General features: G+C 41.9%; 1 protein-coding gene across 11 annotated transcripts in view; it reads right to left on the bottom strand.

Moving 5' to 3' along the window:
- The window catches only part of ERC2 (ELKS/RAB6-interacting/CAST family member 2), a 1,199,719-nt gene that overhangs the window by 478,079 nt on the left and 701,444 nt on the right, over positions 1–20,196 (bottom strand). For all 11 annotated transcript variants that reach the window (XM_060239766.1, XM_060239767.1, XM_060239773.1 and 8 more), the window contains one exon: positions 4,073–4,233. In XM_060239766.1, coding sequence (XP_060095749.1) covers positions 4,073–4,233 — 161 coding nt within the window. The remainder of the gene's footprint in view (positions 1–4,072; positions 4,234–20,196) is intronic.

Raw genomic sequence — 20,196 nt, 5'->3', positions numbered from 1 at the left:
GGAAGGGAGGGAGAGAAAGGGGATGGGAAATAAGGCAAACAGGGAAAAATATTTACAGAAAGACTGACAGAAAAAAAGAAAGAATGGGGGAGTGGAAAAAAAGCAAATAGAGAAAAAGAAAGACTGACAGAAAAATGAATGAATGAAAGGGGTGGAGAGAGCTGGAAAAGAAAGAAAGAAAGAAAGAAAGAAAGAAAGAAAGAAAGAAAGAAAGAAAGAAAGAAAGAAAGAAAGAAAGAAAGAAAGAAAGAAAGAAAGAAAGAAAGAAAGAAAGAAAGAAAGAAAGAAAGAGGCAGGCAGTGGGAAGGCAAACAGGAAAAAAGAAAGATTGACAGTAAGACTTACAGAAAGAAAGAGTTAGAGAGTGGAAAATAAAGCAAATAGACAGAGAAAAAGAGAAAAATGAATGAATTAAAGGGGGGAGAGAAATTGAAAAGAAAGGAAGGAAGGAAGGAAGGAAGGAAGGAAGGAAGGAAGGAAGGAAGGAAGGAAGGAAGGAAGGAAGGAAGGAAGGAAGGAAGGAAGGAAGGAAGGAAGGAAGGAAGGAAGGAAGGAAATGAGAGGGGAGGAGGGAAAGAAAGGAGGGGGAAAAGGAGGAAAGAAAGAGAAAAGAAAGGAAAACCAGAAAGGGGATGGGAGCAACTCACCTTAAAAACTGCTGACTCTGGTTTTGTAGAGCTCCGCTGGCCAGCACAATGACTGGAAGCCCCCATGCAAGTGTGGTTGGGCACCCTGAGCTCTGCTGGCCAGCACGACGACAGGAAGCCTGCACGCAAGCGCGGTTGGGCCCCCTGAGCTTCACCGGCCAGTGCAACGACAGGAAGCGCCTGCATAAGCGCAGTTGGAACCCCTGAGCTCCGCAGGCCGGCATGACGATGGGAAGCCCCTGCGCAAGCGCGGTTGGGCCCCCTGAACTCCACCAGCTGGCACGATGATGGGAAGCCCCTGGACCTCTGCTGGCCAGCACGATGATGGGAAGCCCCCACGCAAGCACGGTTGGGCTCCCTGCGGCCCACAGCTAGTGGGATATTGGGAGTCCTCTGCACAAGCGCGGCTCAGCCCCCAGAGCCCAGTGGCCAGCTGGGAAGCCACCTGGGGTGAGCTGGAATGCCAACGTAGGCAGCCAGAATGCGGCCCCTGCCAGCCGGAATGGCGTTCTGGTGTGTTCCAGCTCAAAAAAGCCCTGCTTTCATCTATAAAGCTGGCATTCACATTTTTTCAAAGATTCTATATAGGTAATTTAAAATATAATAAAAAACCTACTTATTATAAGTGCATATTCTTCATCAAACAATTAATTATTTATATAGAATTAATCTGTAGAGCCTATGAATCAAGAAAGAATTTCAAATTGCCTGCATATTTTCAGTTCATATTCAAAATAATGACTTAATTTCCTTTTTTTAAAATTCCTTCTTTTGGTTATATGCTGGGCTCATTCTTACCAAAAAGTCCATCAACATCAAAGATTGTGTCACAAATTTAGCATAGTACAACTATATACACACCTATTCTGATGGTGGGAGAAAATTTTGATTGAATTATATCCCTCTGTTCTTTTTCCATTTCTTAAGAACAGGCATGGCAATAGTATGGGATGTCCCTAAGCAAACCCAGTGCTATAGTTTCCAGCGCCCCAGGCCAGTTGCTGCTTCTCCACCCCGCCCCCCACTGATTAAGTTCATGCGTGCTTGATGACGTCACAATGACATCACTGCCACACGCTCCCCTCTCGCAACTTTGCAGAGGCCGCCCAAAGCTCGGGCAGCCTCCGCAGAGTCCCAAAAGCAGAGGGTGTGCCCAGAGCGCACTCGCTGCCCTTCCCAACTTTGCGGAGGTCATCCGAGGCTTGGGTGGCCTCTTCAAAGTCCCAAAGGCAGCGAGTGTGCCCAGAGCACACTTGCTGCCCTTTCCAACTTTGCGGAGGTCGCCTGAGGTTCGGGTGGCCTCCGCAAAGTCCCAAAGACAGTGAGCATGCCCATAGCGTACTCACTGCCCTCCCCGACTTTGCGGAGGCCACCTGAGGCTCGAGAAGCCTCTGCAAAGTCAAGACTGCAGCAGAGCATGGGGGAAGGGGGTGCCTCATGGTGCCCCTAGACAAAGTGGCGCCCAAGGCAGCTGCCTACTTGGCCTACTCCCATGCGCTGTCCCTAAGCTTTCACAAACTATGCATTGTCATCTTTACAGCTGATCATTTCTTATGGGAAATGTACTGTTATAAATAATTAAAAACTATGAATTATAAATGACTTTACCATGTATCTTTCACCATCACATAGACTAAAACATTTCTGGTATTCCTTGTACCAGACATACCATATGAAGGTCCTGGTTGCCAGCTATTTAAAATCTCCTTTGACAAACCCCATGATTTTTAAACTTGGTATATGTCGATAGCTCAGGCTAGCCCGATCTCGTCAGATCTCAGAAGCTAAGCAGGGTTGATTCTGGCTAGTATTTGGATGGGACTGTGAAACAAACCACTTTGGAATTCTCTTGCCTTTAATACCTTATGAAGTCACTTGATAGCACTTTCCACCACCACCATCTGTGGCAAAGCAGCTTTTCTTTGCTGCTAATAATATTTTTACCTCAAAGCAATAGAACAAAAAGAAATATAACACTCTGAAGCGAAAGGCTGTGAAGTAAAATTCTTTCAACTGATATTACTAGTAGGTAACTAAGTTAATCAAGAAACTGTCTTAAAATAGAATTTGAAAGCTTAATTGATGAAAATAAACAGAAGTCAAAGACATTTTCAACCTCTAATGAAAAACAACTGAGGGGCCCTTCCCAGATTATATACTAGCAACAGCCACTGGGCTTTGCAATACTTTCACCTGAGGACATACTTCCTGGTGGAGTTTGCTACCAATTTAAAGGCCATGTCCATATTTGTAAGTGCTGACTGAAGAAGAAAGCCTAAATAAATGCGATAGTTTACTTAGGATAGCTGTGGATAATGAGACATTTGAACAGGATTTTAAAACATCAGTTTATCTGTTATCATGGGTGTTTCAGTGTATACTGTCCACCATGAGAAGTCAGGTGAGTAGCTGCCAGGCAAAGCACCTTTCATTCTCAAGCTGCCAGCTCTAGGTTAGGAAATTCCTGGGGATTTGAAGGTGGAGTCTTAGAGAATAGGACCTAAGCAGGGTATAATGTCATAGAGTTCACCTTCCAAAACAGCCACTTTCTTCAGGGAATTGATCTCTGGAGATCAGTTGTAGTCTGGGGATCAACTGTAATTCCAACCAATCTCCAAGTCCCACCAGGAGATTTCAAATCAAAACTACACTGCTTTCAGGCATGACAATACAACAATAAGAGTATTTTAGTGATAGCTAGTCATAAATAACACAATAAAACACTAATTCCAAATATACATTCCCACTATATGGATACACAAATTCCAGAAATGAGATCCAAATATACTGACACATATCAATGTCAATATATTTGGAATGCATTTCTAGAATTTGTGAATCCATATACTGGGAATGAATATTTGTCCATATATGTGTCGATATATTTGGTATTAATTTCTGGAATTTGTGGAACTGAATTCGCCATTGTTTTGACTACCCACCTAGAGGTTGGCAGCATATGGGACACTCTCCCTGTTCAAATTTGCCTGCTCAGGTTATCATTTTTTGGTACCAAGTAAATCTATCCTTTTATGTTCTGTGTTTTTACCTAATTTGGTTTACTCAGTTTTTAAAAGTGTTTCACTTTTTTTTATTGCTAGTTTTTTTTTTCTCATTTCCATCACTGCCCTTCCTCTAAAGTGCTACATTTATTAATTGTTTTAAATCTGTTATTTTTAATCAGGCACTCAGGCTAGAATTACCTAGATTAAATACATAATGTGGTTATTCTCTGTATCTGAAAATTCTCACAGCTCTCAAGCAACTCTTCAGCTGAACTGACAGGTTTCAGGCTTGTCTGCAAAGGATGGAAACTTGGTTCATGAATTAGGATATACACATAGTACAATCACACACAAAAACCCCAGCAGAAAATGAAAGAAAACATAAGCATTCATCCTTGAAATCTATCAAAATGTACTCACTTCATTTCCAGGATCTCTTCTAGCTGTTTTCTTCGTTCTATCCTTAAATTGGCCAAATGTGCTTCTTTCTCAGCCAGAGACTGCTGGGTTGAGCTAAGGCGTGCTTTGGTGGCTTCCAGTTCTTGTCTGGTCTTATCCAGTGCATTTCTTAGTTCTTCTAACTAAAAAGCAGAGATTAATTAAGTGGTCATCATGGTCATTTATAAATGAACAACCAGTCAACTATTGACTGGAACAGTATTCTGTTTTTGTTTGAAAATACTTATGCCAGCTGTTGAAAATAGCTCAAGTGGGTATTTCCACAGTAATCTGAAGCAACAGAACGTTGCTTTTATTTCTTTTTTACTATAGACAGACCATGTGCTATAAACACCATCTTGTGTTACAAATACATATGCTTGTGCCAGTGAAATGTCACCACTGATAGTGATACACCAGGAAATAAAGCAAGAGAGATCAGCAGCCCCCTGGTTGATTTGCTAGGTGGGATGGGGGGGGGGCGGTGTTGTTATGTGCACATGCATGTGGTGTTCCAATTCTAAATTTTTCCCATTTTAATACAAACACAGAACTGTCAGCAATGTCTCCGTCCCTCAGGAAATTAAAATTCCTACCAAGCCATTTCTGTCCTGATATTTTAAAAGCTGCAAACAGATTCCTTGACTGGACCCTGACAGAATGTAACCTTGAAGAATTGAGAATTTGCCTGGTGACAGGCAATGGTAAACTTGGCCTCTGTGCAATCTTTGGCCTTTTCTGTGGCAGTATCAGGTGCAACAGTTGGTGGTGGGTAAGACTGTATGGGAGAGTACAAAATCACAACACGGGTCAGGGAACCAGAGATAAGTGAGAAATCTGTAGATGTAACATAATTGAAATCAGAGCCAGAAGCTGGGAATCAACAAGGCAGGGCAGTGGCAAGGAAAAAGATTAAAGAGGCAGGAGACAAGAACCAGAATATGTAGAGTCAACAGAGTGCTCACACTATGGATGAGTTTCTCACAATGAATGGATCTTTCTGGAAGCAGCAGTTCTATACCACTTCCCCTGTTCTTATTGCAGGGCTACCCATCCATTAGGCAGTCCTAGGCAGCTGCGTAGGGTTCAGCCCTGGTTGGTGCTTATTTGGGCCCTTCCCCCACCTCCTTGGTGAGGAAAATAGGCAAGCACAGTGGTGTGGTGCAGCTCCTGTGCCTCAGAGCATGCACACAGCTGTCGTTGTGCTGGCCCTCAGTGCTGGCAAGGGTGGGAAAAGGAAGGGTGTGAGTAGCAGGGCAGGGGCAGCGGGGCAGGACCCCACCCTCGGGTGCCAGATGCCCTGAAGCCAGCCCTGCCTTCTTGCAACTCAACTACTTCTAGGTAGGGTGGGGGAGAATTGAATTCAAAGGATGCATACCTGAGGACACACATGCTCCAACCCAGTCCTTCCATCCTATTTTGGGACCCATGCTAAAGAAAGAAAGCAACTTGTACCTCTCATGTCTGTATATTGTTCTCTGTTGACAGCATGAAGGGGATATATATGTAAAGCTCCAAGTTCTCATAAGTTTTGGGCTGGTTTTAAGAGTTTATGATTAAAAAACACAAATTACTTATGGGTCCTTATTCAGACTGCAGCAGCCCTGCTGGTCTGTCATTTCTACTCTTTTCCTGCCCTACACATCTGTACATAGAAGAGGAGATACTTTAGACCTTGCTTTCAAAGTTATGTCAATTTCAACCTTCATAGTAATCCTCTTACCTTACAGGATAGTATGCTATGAAGAGAATTCTCTTAGATGGAAAACAATTAGGCTTGTGATTTTTCTGCTGAATCCCTTTAGTAGAGCCATACAAGTAGAGCAAAGCAACTCTTTAGCTGGTGTTAAAGTACAGCACTGTCAGGCTGGCCTCTCTGGTTAATGTCAATAGCACTACGTATAAAAGGTGACTAAAGTGTGTACAAATGTTGATCTTTGGAGAAGGCATGCCTAGAATCATACACACATCTACTATTTCATCTACCAGGTCAACTGAAGGGAGAGAGAGGGCAAACTGGGAGTGCTCTTGCCAAAAGCAGATTCTTAGCACAAAGCAACTTCTCCATTTCCTTTTATCCATTACAGTGAAGTGTAAAAGCAAGGGATTTTGTGAGAAAGAAAGTCAATATGATGCTTGTTACAAGACTATTTAAAGTTCAGAGAGTTTTTGGCTTGATATTGTTATACATTAAAATGCATGTATTGATAATAATGGAAGATTCAGATGTAGTGATATTTGCGATAAATGTAATGCAAGATTTTGGTTTCTTTTAAAAATACAATTATAGCTATGACCAAAATAAGCCATTTAAAAATACATCTTTGAAGGAAGTAAATTTTTATTTAGCAATATTACTTGTAAAGTAAAGCCAGAAGAGATTCCAGTTGATATTAATGCAATGCCCCATTTTTTTCTTATAGAAGTTTTATAAAACTGTCTAGATTGTTAATGACAGTTGCAAACAGACTCAGAATTCAGATAGCAACACAAATATATGGAGGACTAAAGAGTCATAACTTTATATTTGCAGAAATTTGTTCTGCAACAGGCAACAGACAGAACAAATATTCAAAACTGAACTCTTAATTTAGTGTGGGTATCAACTTGGTGAGATGCAGAGGAGTCCAACCTTTTCTGTCTAAGCATCTGTATAATCTGGGCAATTCCACCTTGACTCTGAACAATTATGTGTGCTGTTCAGACTCTGCCAAACAGTTAGGGCCAAACCACACAATACAATTTTTAACATGGTGGATCTGGGTTCCACATTTCCTGCATGCGCAACTCTAAAATGAGGCAGATAACTTGCTCCAGGACTGTTTCAGCTTGAGAAAATGTTAAGGAGGGGAGGCACCATGAGCTGAATTGGGCCCCTCATGCCCTGAACAGAAAAGGAAAGGAAAAAAGGGCAACCCAGAAAAAAACAGGTAACCAAGAAGGTTGACAAAAAGCCTAACAGAGTAAATACTAATGGGTTACATATGTTAAATTAAAGGTAAAGGTAGTCCCCTGTGCAAGCACCAGTCGTTTCCAACTCTGGGGTGACATTGCTTTCACAACATTTTCACGGCAGACTTTTTACGGGGTGGTTTGCCATTGCCTTTCCCAGTCATCTACACTTTCCCCCCAGCAAGCTGGGTACTCATTTTATCAACCTCGGAAGGATGGAAGGCTGAGTCAACCTGAGCCAGCAACCTGAAACCAGCTTCCATCGGGATCAAACTCAGTTTCATGAGCAGAGAGTTAAGACTGCAGTACTGCAGCCTTACCACTCTGCACCATGGGGCTCTTAGTATGTTAAATTCATAACGCTTTAATGCATGACAAATAATAAAATGTTCCATTAAAACCAAATACTTTTCAGCCATAAGGTCTTCCTCAGTGGTACAAATTATTAAAATACACACCATACATTTAATTATTCAAAATACAAAATACAACATTTCTGACCTAAGCTTTCAAACAAGCAGTAGGGCCAGTTCATTAACTAACTAAGTCCCACTTCGTTATTGGAATAAATTTGGACCATCAAAATCATTTTTTTTTCAGATTGTGGTTGTTCATAGTCCAAATACAGCCCAAATAAGCAGGATCAGAATGCTCTATGGTTTGTATATCCTCATTCAGGAACCCAAATTGGGTCTCCACAGACTTAAAAGGACAAGTCCTCATAGCTGCTGTGCTGTTGCAGGGAAACCAAGCTAGAGCTGGGAAACTATACCTTTTAAATGAACCAAGATATGTCTTATTATTTTTTTAAAAAATTATTGTGTCACTTGGCCCTTACTTGTATTAAAAGTAGGGTTGCCAAGCTCCTGGTGTGGCCTGAAATTACAACTGATCTCCAGACTACAAACATTTGCTGCCTTGGAGAAAAATTGTTGTTTTGGAAGATGAACTCTATTACATTATACCCAGGGCTCTTTTTCTAGCAGGAGCTCCTCTGCATATTAGGCCATGCCCACATGTAGCCAATCCTCCTGGAGCTTACAGTAGGCTCTGTACTAAGAGACCTCTAAGCTCTTGGAGAATTGGCTACATCAGGGGGCGGGGCCTAATACTCTGAGGAGCTCCTGCTAGAAAAAGAGCCCTGATTATACCCCTTTTCCAGGTTTCACCCCCAAATCTCAAGAAATTCTCCAATCTGGAGTTGGAAACACTAGTTAGAGGGAAACATGTAAAATATTTTATCTGAAAGCATGAAATCTTCAGATCATGGTCATGGAAGCCACAAAGATGGCTCCTTACTCAGTTCCCCCAGCTCTGGCACAAATTTGCAACAAGTCTTTCTCTTCCTTGCCAATTCCACCTCAATCTCATGGAAGAAACATTTCTATGTTATTTCCGAACAACAACAAACAAACCAAATCTTTAGGGTTGCATCTTTAGCCAGCCAGCTCATCTGATTCTGCTACCAGTTTCCCAAGCTTAATCTTAGTAGTTGATATAATTTAGCAGGGAAAGATCTGTAGGCCTGAAGCCTACCAACCCTGTGTATAAGCACAGGTTCCTTCAAAGAGTCTGAAAAGAGTGAAGAGAATAAACCAAGAAGGATATGCAAGAATGGCCAAATAATTCTGATACTTGATGCATTTTGAGAACAATGAAGTTCAGTTACCCCATACCTTCTATACTGTGAAGTGATTGTAAGATACAATAGGGGATCCCAAAATACAGGAAGAACCATAGTCATTTATTTTCCTCATGTCTTCCTTTTTCACTGGTTGAAGTATGAACCATCATCACTGGTACATTTTTATTGTACCAGGCCAGGGCCAATTGGACCATCCCTCACATCTGAAAGACTCCAGTTCAGTAAGGATTTGATCTTCCTGCTGCTGGATGAAAGTAAGGTTGCCAGCTGCAGGTTGGAAAGTGCCTGGAGGCAGGGCTTTTTTTGTAGAAAAAGCACAGCAGGAACTCACTTGCATAGCAGGACACAACCTCTTACATCAAGCCAGCTGAAACTGTGTTCCTGTGCATTCCTGCTCAAAAAAAGCCCTGCCTGGAGGAAGAATGGAGTCTCAGGAGGGCGGAGTTTGGGGACAGGCAGGACTTCAGCAGGGTTTGCATCTGCGTATACATCCCTATCTACATTCTGCTACAATGAGTCCATTATGTGTTACTAGTTCAAGGCAAGGAATCATTAATCTAGTTGGCTCAACAATGGAAATTTGTTCCCTCTTTCCCTACCAGCACCCACTATCGACAGCCCATATGATGTACAGCTATGGTGAACATGGGCAGTATAATAAAAAGTAGAGACATCACCCTGCTAACAAAAGTCCGTACAGTCAAAGCGACAGTATTCCCAGTAGTAATGTATGGCTGTGAGAGTTGGACCATAAGGAAGGCCGAGCGCAGAAGAATAAATGCTTTTGAGATGTGGTGATGGAGAAGACTCTTGAGAGTCCCTTGGACTGCAAGAAGATCAAATCAGTCAGCCCTAAGGGAAATCAACCCAGACTGTTCCCCAGTAGGTCAGATGCTGAAGCTGAAGCTCAAATACTTTGTTCACTAAATGAAAAGGGAGCACTCCCTGGAGCAGATCCTGATGCTAGGAAAGCAAAAGAAGGCAAAAGAAGAAGGGGATGGCAAAAGATGAGATGGCTGGACAGTGTTACTGATGTAACAAACACGAATTTGGGCAGACTTTGGAGGATGGTGGAAGAGAGCAGGGCCTGGCGTGACCTTGTCCATGGGGTCGCAAAGAGTCGGATTCGACTGTGCAACTGAACAACAAAGGGGGATTCTCTACTGTGATATTGGCCACTGTGAAAAAAAGAATCACACAATGTCATAATATGAGGAAATGTGTTGAAAGTACAAAATATATGATATACAGGCAGCAAGACCAAGACTATGCTTTTGAATAGCAAAGAGGTAAAGGCGAGGCTTTTTTTGAGCCAGAATGCACCGGAATGCCATTCCGGCTGGCATGGGCAGCGTTCCGGCTCGGCCAAGGGAGCTTTAGGGGCTCAGCTGCACATGCGCAGCAGCTTCCCAACCTTGCACCAGCCGGCAGGGGTCCAGAGGCCCAGCCATGCATGCACGGCAGCCTCCCAACCTTGCGCTGGCCTGTGGGGGTCTGGAGGCCCAGCCGCACATACATGGCAGCCTCCCAACAACAGCGGGGGTCAGGAGGTCAAGCTGCATTGAGTTCAGGTAAGTTGCTCCCATCCCCTTTCTTCCCCCTCTTTCTTTCCCCTCTTTCTTCCCCCTCTTCCTTCCTTCCTTACCAACGCTCTCATTAATTTTTTTTCTTTCTGTCAGTCTTTTATTTTCTCTGTCCATTTGCTTTATTTTCCATTCCCCCACTCTTTCTTTCTGTCAGTCTTTCTGTCAATATTTCTTTTTCCGTTTGCCTTATTTCCCACTTCCCCTCTCTCCTTTCCTTCTTTTCTTCCCTCTTCCCTCCCTCTCTCTCTCTTTCTGTCAGTCAGTCTTTTTCCCTGTCTACTTGCTTTATCTTTCTTTCTTTCTTTCTTTCTTTCTTTCTTTCTTTCTTTCTTTCTTTCTTTCTTTCTTTCTTTCTTTCTTTCTTTCTTTCTTTCTTTCTTTCTTTCATGACTACACCAAGGGTGGCAAAACTGTGGCTGAGGAGTCACATGTGGCTCTTTCACATATATTGTGTGGCTCTTGGAACCCTCACTGCCCCATCAGCCAATTTGGAGAAGGCATTTCATTCTTTAAATCACTTCTCCAAGCCAAGCCAGCCAGCAGCTTAGATAATGCATTTAAAATTAAAGTTGCTTTCTTTCCACCTCTCATTCCTCCCTTCCTTCTGCTCTCAAACATCTGACATTCATGCTTTGCGGCTCTTGAACTTCTGACATTTATTCTATGTGGCTCTTAAGTTAAGCAAGTTTGGCCACCCCTGCACTACACCGTGCTGCCTCTAGAGATCGAGTAGTGTGTTGGAATTTTTTTATTTTTTCTGGGATGGATATATATATATATATATATATATATATATATATATATATTTGTGGACTTTTTCCAATGCTATAATATCTTTTCTGGTTACCATACCTCAAAAAAGATATTATAGCACTTTTGGTGATGTCAGAGGTGTGGTCTAGTATGCAAATGATGGTGATGTCAGAGGTGTGGTCTAGTATGCAAATGATGGTGATGTCAGAGGTGTGGCCTAGAATGCAAGTGATGATGATGTCAGAGGTGTGGTCTCACATACTAATGAGTTCCTGCTGGGCTTTTTCTACAAAAAAAGCCCTGGGTAAAGGTAAAAGATAAAGGCAAACATCAGTCATTTCTGACTCTGGAGTGACGTTGCATCACAACATTTTCATAGTTAATTGGTTTAATATTCTTAAAATTCAGTCTCCAAAAATTGGACCATTGCTCCAAATCTATATTTTTTTGCAGATTTTGAGACCATTTTATCATTGCCTTCAAAATATTTCATAGATGGTATATCACCCCCCTGCAATTATCCAGAATTAACCAATCTATTTCACCCAAATGTTGGAAATGTGGCGTGGTTACAGGATCATTTTTTCATATCTGATGGAACTGTAAGGTAACCAAAAGTTTCTGGATAAGAGTATATGAATTATTGAAGGCAATTTTACTAATCGATATTCAATTTAAACCGGAAATGATGTTGTTGTCATTGGTTAGAAAAGAGGTACCTCCCGATGATGAACACTTGACGGTGTACATTCTTACCTCGGCAAGAATAGCCTTTGCACAATATTGGCGACAAAGGAACTGCCCAGAAATAAATGAGGTCGTGGATAAAAATTTTTAATGCTGCTGAAATGGATATCCTCTCGAATATGCTAAAAGGAGAGCCCAAGCTGGATGCTTGCAGGAAATGGGATAAATTCTATAAATGGTATGGGGGAAAAAAATATTAACTTACTTACTTATTAAATAATAGAGCTTAACGCTGCAGAGGTGTTTTGTTACTAATATTTGTTAGCTAATTTTGTTTTGGGACAATATACCTATAGAGTTAATTTTTGAATTGTGTATTTAACTGTCGGTATTGATCTAAACCACAGATGAATCCTCCTTAGGGATGAATGATATGCCAAATACTATGTTAGTGCTATACATGTTTGGAATGCTGTGCTATTGGCTGTTGTATTTCTTTTTTTGGAACTAATAAAAAAAAACAAAAAAAAAGTAACAAAAAAAACCATTTTCATGGCAGACTTTTCATGGGGTGGTTTGCCATTGCCTTTGCCGGTCATCTACACTTTCGCCCCAGCAAGCTGGGTACTCATTTTACCGACTTCAAAAGGATGGAAGGTTGAGTCAACCTTGACCCAGCTACCTGAACCCAGCTTCAGGTTCTAGTTAACTGCCAGCAGAAATTGAAGTTGAAGCAGTCAAGTATATATGTTTATTCAAGAATGAAGTAGAAAGTCAGGTGTATTCTAAATCAATAATTTATATCAATCATGCTTTAGAATATATGCATCAATTAATCATTTAACATAAATAATTGTGTAATAAAACCATAAATCATTTCATATATACATCAATTAATTATTTAAATTGGTTTTCTGTATCTAGTGGGTAACTTTTATGCAGATTGTCTTTGAATGCTTAAGACTACAAATGTAACAGGTATTGAAAGAAAACCAAAGCCTTTCCCTCCTAGCATCAATCTCTTCTTTTCAAATGAACTTTCCCTATGAAGCTACTGTGTTACAAATGTTGCCTTACATTAGTAGCTCACTTTGGCAATGACTAATATTAAGTCGATGGCAAAGAGAGGGTATACTTATATTATCAGCCTGAGGCTGCAAATGGGATGGGATACTCATCCTGACAAAAAGAAGCTCGTAGACATTCTGCTGTCAATGAAAGCTAATAAGCTCCAAATGTAATAGTTAAATCTGCCCCATCCAGTGTATATGTTAATCAAAATACATCTATTGAACATAGCACCTTAATTTATTGTAGTTTTTAACTTTTATGTAACCGTTTTGAAATGTATGTACTAACTGTATTTTAAAATTGTTTTATGTAAATCATGGTATACCATGTCTGTTAGCCACCCTGAGCCTGCTTCGGCGGGGAGGGCAGGATACAAATAAAAGTTTATTATTATTATTATATTCAATCAGAGGTCCTTTTCAGTCTGCTAAATTAGCCACACACCAAAATTGCTCCATACTTATACAAACAAAAATGTGTTGCCCAATACAGAGTTTGGACCTTAATCAAAATTTTGAGGGAGTGTAACACTGTGTTTCAACCCCAACAACACGCAGAAGAAAACTGGTATAAAACTTTTTTCTACTGAACAACAGTGATAAAGTAGGGAATAGGGAATGCAGATTGTATAAACTGAGCACGAGTTCATTCTGTGATGTAAAGGATCACCTTAATATGATAATATATAACAATAACACTTACATAAACAGCTGTGACCAGTGGGTTTCACAGCAAATTTAAAGGTTTCTCCCTCCCCATCATGTAGTTTCAGTAAGCAGCAAAGTTTATACAAAATCCTTGGGAGTGAGGCTAGTCTAAATATAATATACTTGTACTGGAAATAAATTTATTTCATTTAGACTCCAGGCATTACTGATTGCAGAAACAAGACTGGAATGCACAGATAATTATCTTTAAGGCCAGTCATCGGTTAGAAGGCCCACATACTATCACCTTTAAAATCAAGCCAAGACATTCCAGCCTGAATCAGCGTTTATTTATTAAAGGATTTAGCACTTTCAGATCCCATATTGCTTGGAAGACCACCAATTTCCATTCTTAAATATCCAATTTCTACAATTTCTCATTATATGTATAAGACCTTCAGGATCATATCTGCACATTCACAAATGAAGGGCACTGAAATTCTTTTCTCTCACTAACGTGGATACCATTAGAATCATCTTCAAAACAGATCTTACCAAGAATCTGCAATGACTCATTAAGTTTCTTTCACAGATATGAATGATGAGAAACATCAAACACATTTCTGGATGGATATTAAGGATTTTAACTTACACTTGATTGCTCCAGGAATGATTTGATCAAGATCACCACAGGTTATTACAGAAACTTTCATGACATCGCTTAGCATGGCAAGATGAAGAGATTCTAAATTACAGCCCAGATTTATCTGTAATATACAGGAACAAGAAACTTCCCCTCACCCACGCCACTTTTTTGTTGTTGTATTGTATTATAATATGTTCAGTGTAAACACACCTCTGAGCAGTGTTATTTGTTTCAAGACAGCTGTATACTTCCTTTAGCAATTCAATATGGTTAGTAAGGTAACTATTATATCATGGATATAAGACTAAAAGGTAAATAAGGTTTGCTTTTCAGAGGGAATAGTACTCCTTATTGATGTGGTTTTTATATTATGTTTCTAGGAACTCTGACATTCTGCAGAAGCTTATCAGGAGCAACTTTAGATGACCAGAAAAATGCAGAAAAGCTTTCTTGGAAGGCCACTAGTATCAACCTTCTTTTGCAATATTCAGATACATGGGTATGTTGTTAGGCTGCATAGTCAGTTCACATGAGACAACTGAACCAAAGCACCAGAAGCTGCATTAACGCCTTACAGGATGTTGACCACAGAATATGTCTAGAATCCCCTGCAGTGTATTGATGTAGCATGCTGTTAGTCTACATACAGATCATTCATAAAGACTACTTTCAAAAAATTTCCAAAAAAATGCCTGATTCCTATCAAATTAGCCTCTGCTTACACTGCAGATAGCAATCTAGATCTAAAAAGATAGAGTTGCAGCAGGAACTCATTTGCATATTAGGCCACACCCTAATGTCACCATTGTTTTGCACAGGACTTTTTGTAGAAAAAGCCCAGCAGGAACTCATCTGTATATTAGGCTACACCTCCCAACACCTAACCAGCTGGAACAGTGTTCCTGTGCATTCCTGCTCAAAAAAAGCCCTGAATATGCCAAACGTCATCAGAAAGATAAGACTATGAAGGATGTATGTGTTTAATAGAATAAACTATCAATATAGCTCCCACGGAGAAAAAAAATAATAGTTTCAAAAATACTATGTACAAAATATCAGCAGAACTTCTAAAAAAGCAGAGCTTAATAAAAAAGGATGCCAGTAGGTTTGGAAACACCACTGCCTGATCTGGAAGCTATTCTTTCCTTGATGTGCAGGTTCTTGTTCTTGTTACTCTGTCCTACCAACAAATAATCGTCAACTTGTAAATGACAGTTTGCATATAGTTGCCACTTTTTCATTAAAATCTTTAATAAAACATCATGGAATTATAAGATAATGCCCAAATTCAGGTTTTAATAAATTACTGAAGTTAAATATACATGAGCACAGCATAAATACATGCTTTCTTCACCTTAATTAAGGTAGCCAGTAGGCAAAAGTTCAAAATGCACAGTATGGTTCTGGTTATCCACACTTTCCTTCTGCATCAAATGAACTGTATCTAATGACGTTAGTGTGCCTTCCTGTCTGAAAATGACTCTCAGCTATACAAACTCACCATATATAGACAAATGAAGTCCTGCACAAGCTGTTTGAGTCACTGTGATCCAACTTATCTACTTTACGAAACAGAGTCTAAACCAAGATATGCCAAAACGTACTGAATCTAAAATTATGTGAAGTTAAATTTCTGTAGTGGTAGAGAGAAATGATTATCTACAAGGGTTAATGATGTGTGTGATTATTTCTTTCATAACACTCTTTCTTTCCATTTCTCCTTCCACCATCTTCCTTCCTTTTTTTTAAATCACTAAAGCAGTTGAGCTGCAATACTAAACTTGGGGTGCACAGGGATAGAGGCAATGTCAAAGGTGTAAGGTTTTGCTGGTTATTGATCCAAATGACCCGTTCTCATAGTAAAAGAGTAAAAGGTTTATTAGATTAATATTCAGAGCATAGCCTTGTGCCGTAGACAGTCAAAGCCAGGAATGACAAAAGCAATATGGTTACTGGTTATAATGGTCATAGTTATTTGTCAAATCTGGACATATTACTTTAAAGGAATCCTTTTGGGGTTTTTTAAAAACAAGTTGCTTACCTGTAACTGATGATCTTCATTGTGGTCATCTGTGTAGTCACACACATGGGTCTTGCCCTCGGCAACGGATCCTAACTTGGAGACTCCAAAAGCTCGCTTGAGCGTTATTTTTGGCGTGCTTTCCAACTCACCCTGGGGATTAGGCACCAACTCCGCATGCCTGGAGCAAGCGGAAGGCGCCTCTCCCACTCAGTTTCTTCCAGCCGCTACTGACATCAGTGCAGGAAAGTAAAGAGCCAGCAGAGGAGAAGGCTGTGTGTGTGTGTGTGTGTGTGACTGCACAGATGACCACTCGAAGGCTGGGTGTGTGTGTGTGACTGCACAGATGACCACTCGAAGGCTGGGTGTGTGTGTGTGACTGCACAGATGACCACTCGAAGATCATCAGTTACAGGTAAGCAACCTGTTTATCTACATCGTGGTCTCTGTGCAATCCCACACATGGGTGATTAACAAGCTAAACACAGGAGGTGGGTGCTGGCAACTGGTAAGCAAACACAATAGTTGGTTCACATAAGGCACTCACCTTGCACTATGTTGCACTCACCTGGAGGAGTATTAGTGAAAGATTGAGCGGAGGACTGCTTGGCTGAAGGAGGCATCACATCTAGCACGAACGTCCAGAGCATAATGAATGATGAACATGGACGGAGAGGACCAGGTTGTAGTGGCACAAATGTCCTCCAAGGAGACTCCTTGCAGAAATGCCAAAGAAGTCGAGACGGCTCTAGTAGAATGAGCTCTGAATCCAACAGGTAATGGCTGTTTAGCAGTCTCATAACACAACCGAATCACACTAGACACCCATTTGGAAAGTCTCTGGGTGGATATCTTGGAGCCTTTATGGGGCTTGCCATAGGCTACAAATAAATTAGTGTCCTTTTGAAAAGGTTGTGTATGTGCAAGATAGAAGGATAAGGCTCTCTTCACATCGAGAGTATGCAGTATCCTTTGACCTGAGTCCTGGGGTTCTGGGAAGAAGGCTGGTAAGGAGGTAGCACTTGAAAGAAGGAAAGGGGATACGACCTTGGGGAGAAAGGCGGGGTCCGTCCGAAGAACCACCTTGGAACTATGGAAGACAGTATAAGGTAGATCTGAGTGGAAGGCGCACAAGTCACTTGTTTACCTGAGGTAAGGGCAACCAATAGGGCAGTCTTCCAAGAAAGTAAACGTAAGTCAACAGACACAGACACTAAGGGCTCGAAAGCTGAGCTAGGACTAAGGATAAACTCCAAGCAGAAACAATGGGTTTAACTGGGGGATGTAGACGTAGAAGTCCCTTGAGGAATGCTTTAGATAAGCAATGAGAAAAAACTGTCTGACCATCAACAGGAACATGGAACGATGAGATGCTGGACAAATGAACCTTTAGTGAAGAGTAACTAAGTCCTGAAGCTTGCAATGATAATAAGTACTGTAGAATAAAGGGGATAGGAGCGATGTCTGGATTAACGTAATGAGATTGAACATATGTGGAGAAGCGCTTCCTTTTGAGAAGGTAGGAATGTCTAGTGGATGGTTTCCTAGCATTGAGGATAACCTGCTGCACTTCTGGGGGCAGTATTATGGTCGGATCCTCCATGCTGTGAGGCTTAGAATCTGAGGATTGTGGTGCCAGACTTGACCTTGATGTTGAGTGAGTTTGGATACCAAAGGGAGACAATGATAGGAGAGGCAGGATAGCTGAAGAAGCCTCACGAACCACGGTTGTCCTGGCCACCACGGAGTGATGAGAATGCAGTCTGTCTGATCTCAGTTGATCTTGAGGATCGAGCATGTAATGAGTGGAAATGGAAGGAACAGGTAATGGAGGCCTCCCGTCCAAATGTGGAGGAATGCATCGCTGCTCCCCCTCGCATAGAAGTGACAGCATTTGGTGTTGAGTCATGTAGCAAAGACATCTATACTGGGGCTCCCGAAGCAATGGAAGATGTAGTGAAGATGTGCAGGATTGAGTGACCATTCGTGGTCGTCCAGTCGAACCTGGCTGAGAGAGTCTGCTAGAGTATTCTCTACTCCGGGTAGATGGATTGCAGTAATGTAAATGCTGTGCTTGATGCACCATTTCCAAAGGGTAATGGAGAGACGGCAGAGTCGAAGAGACCACGTTCCTCCCTGCCTGTTTATGTAGAAGACGGTTGCCATGTTGTCTGATGTGATTTCAACTTGATGGCCGTCAGGAAAGGAAGGAAGGATTGAAGGGACCTGTGGACCGCTATTAGTTCCAAGCAGTTGATGTGGAATTTTCTCTCTGCAGGAGGCCACAGACTCCTGACAGTCTTGTCCTCCAAGTGGGCTCCCCAACCCCACTTCGAGGCATCCATGGTGACATTTGCAGTAGGGAAAGGCACGATGAAGGCCATCCCCTGAAACAAGTTGGGCTGAAGGGTCCACCAGTGAAGAGAGAGGAGGACCTCCTTGGGTGCAGTGAGAATTGTGGTTTGGGGCTGCCTGTGAGGGTAGAAGGTGCGGACAAACCAAAGTTGCAGAGGCCTCATCCGAAGCCTGGCGAATTTGATGACAAATGTAGTTGCTGCCATTTATCCCAGAAGACGTTGAAACACGACAGCAGGTTGAGTTGGAGATTGAAGAATAGCAGTGACAATCGCTATGAGTTGTAGACTGCATGGAAGAGGAAGGAAAACCATGTGAAGATGTGTGCAGAAGCGAACACCTATGAATTGGAGGTCATGGGTAGGGGTGAGTTGTGACTAGGAAAGGTTCATACACAGACCTAAGGATGCTAGAAGTGATAGCGTGACCTGAATGTCCCATTCGAGCTGTTGAGGTGACTGAGCAGTCAGGAGCCAGTCGTCCAGTTATGGGAAGATGGTGATATCTCGAAGGCAAAGAGCTGCAGCCACCACTGCCATACACTTTGTGAAAATGCGAGGGGCCGTGGATAGCCCGAATAGGAGGGCCCAAAATTGGAAGTGGTGGTGACTCATAGTGAATCTCAGGTATTTCTAGTATTGAGGCCTTATTGATATGTGGAAGTAGGCATCCTGAAGGTCCAGGGATGCCATCCAGGTGTTCTGCGGGATTAACGGCAGGATTGACTGAATGGAGATCATTCTGAATTTTTTGTAAGTTATCTGTTCGTTGAGTTTCCTGAGATCTAGAATTGAACGTCTGTCTCCGTCTCATTTTGGGACTAGAAAGTATTTGGAGTAGAACCTCGTCTTCTGAAGGTGGAGGGGAACGGGTTCTATGGCCTCTTTGTGAAGGAGATCTAGGATTTCCTCATGAAGAAATGGGGACAGAGGAGTTAAGATGAAACGGTGATGGTGAGGGGGCGAAATGAACTCTATAGCCTATTTGAATTATAGTGAGTACCCAGGTGTCTAGGGTGATCTTCTGCCAAGTCCTGAGGAACGGAGAAAGCCTTGTGTGGCTTGAAGAGAGCAGGAGGGGAAAGTCAAAGAGACTGTTTTGAGTGTGGCGTAGTCTTCTTGCTTGGCAGCGGATGTGTCCTTTGTTGGTAGGACTGGTAGGGTTGCTTGCCTTGGGGTCCCTTCCAACGCCAGTATTCTGATTGCTTGGGGGAACGTTGACGTTTCAGGTAAGGCTGTTTCCAGGGCCGGGAGTGGTTCAAAGTTTGAGACTGCTGTTGCTGGGTGACACCTAGGCGTTTCGCACTTACGGCCATCATCAACGGAAGTAAGGACCTCGTCTGTGGATGCATGAAACAACCCCTGACCATCAAACGGTAGATCTTCAATCTTCTGTTTGATGTCAGTCTGAAGGTTAGTTGAGCGAAGCCATGCATGGCACCAAAGCGCTACTGATGATGCAAAGGTACTGGAGGAGCAGGACACTGCATACTGAACCGTATTTATTTGTTGCTTACTCTGGAAAGTTCTGAAACCAGTTGATGAGCCAGCTTTTGAGAAGCGTCCGGTAAAGTTGGAATCAGGGGGGGTGAACTGATTGGCAAGGTTGAAGACATAAGCTGAAAGGTAGGCCAAGTAGTTATTAATCTTGGAGTTGGTAGTAGCCAGGCCATAGATTTTTCGTGCTAGGGTGTCGAGTTTACACCCTTCCCGGTCGGGTGGAGCAGGGTGTCGTGAAGGTTTTG

The sequence above is a fragment of the Heteronotia binoei genome, chromosome 5 (genome assembly GCF_032191835.1).
Source record: "Heteronotia binoei isolate CCM8104 ecotype False Entrance Well chromosome 5, APGP_CSIRO_Hbin_v1, whole genome shotgun sequence".
NCBI classification, from domain to species: Eukaryota; Metazoa; Chordata; class Lepidosauria; order Squamata; family Gekkonidae; genus Heteronotia; species Heteronotia binoei.
This window is presented reverse-complemented; position numbering and strand designations above follow the sequence as displayed.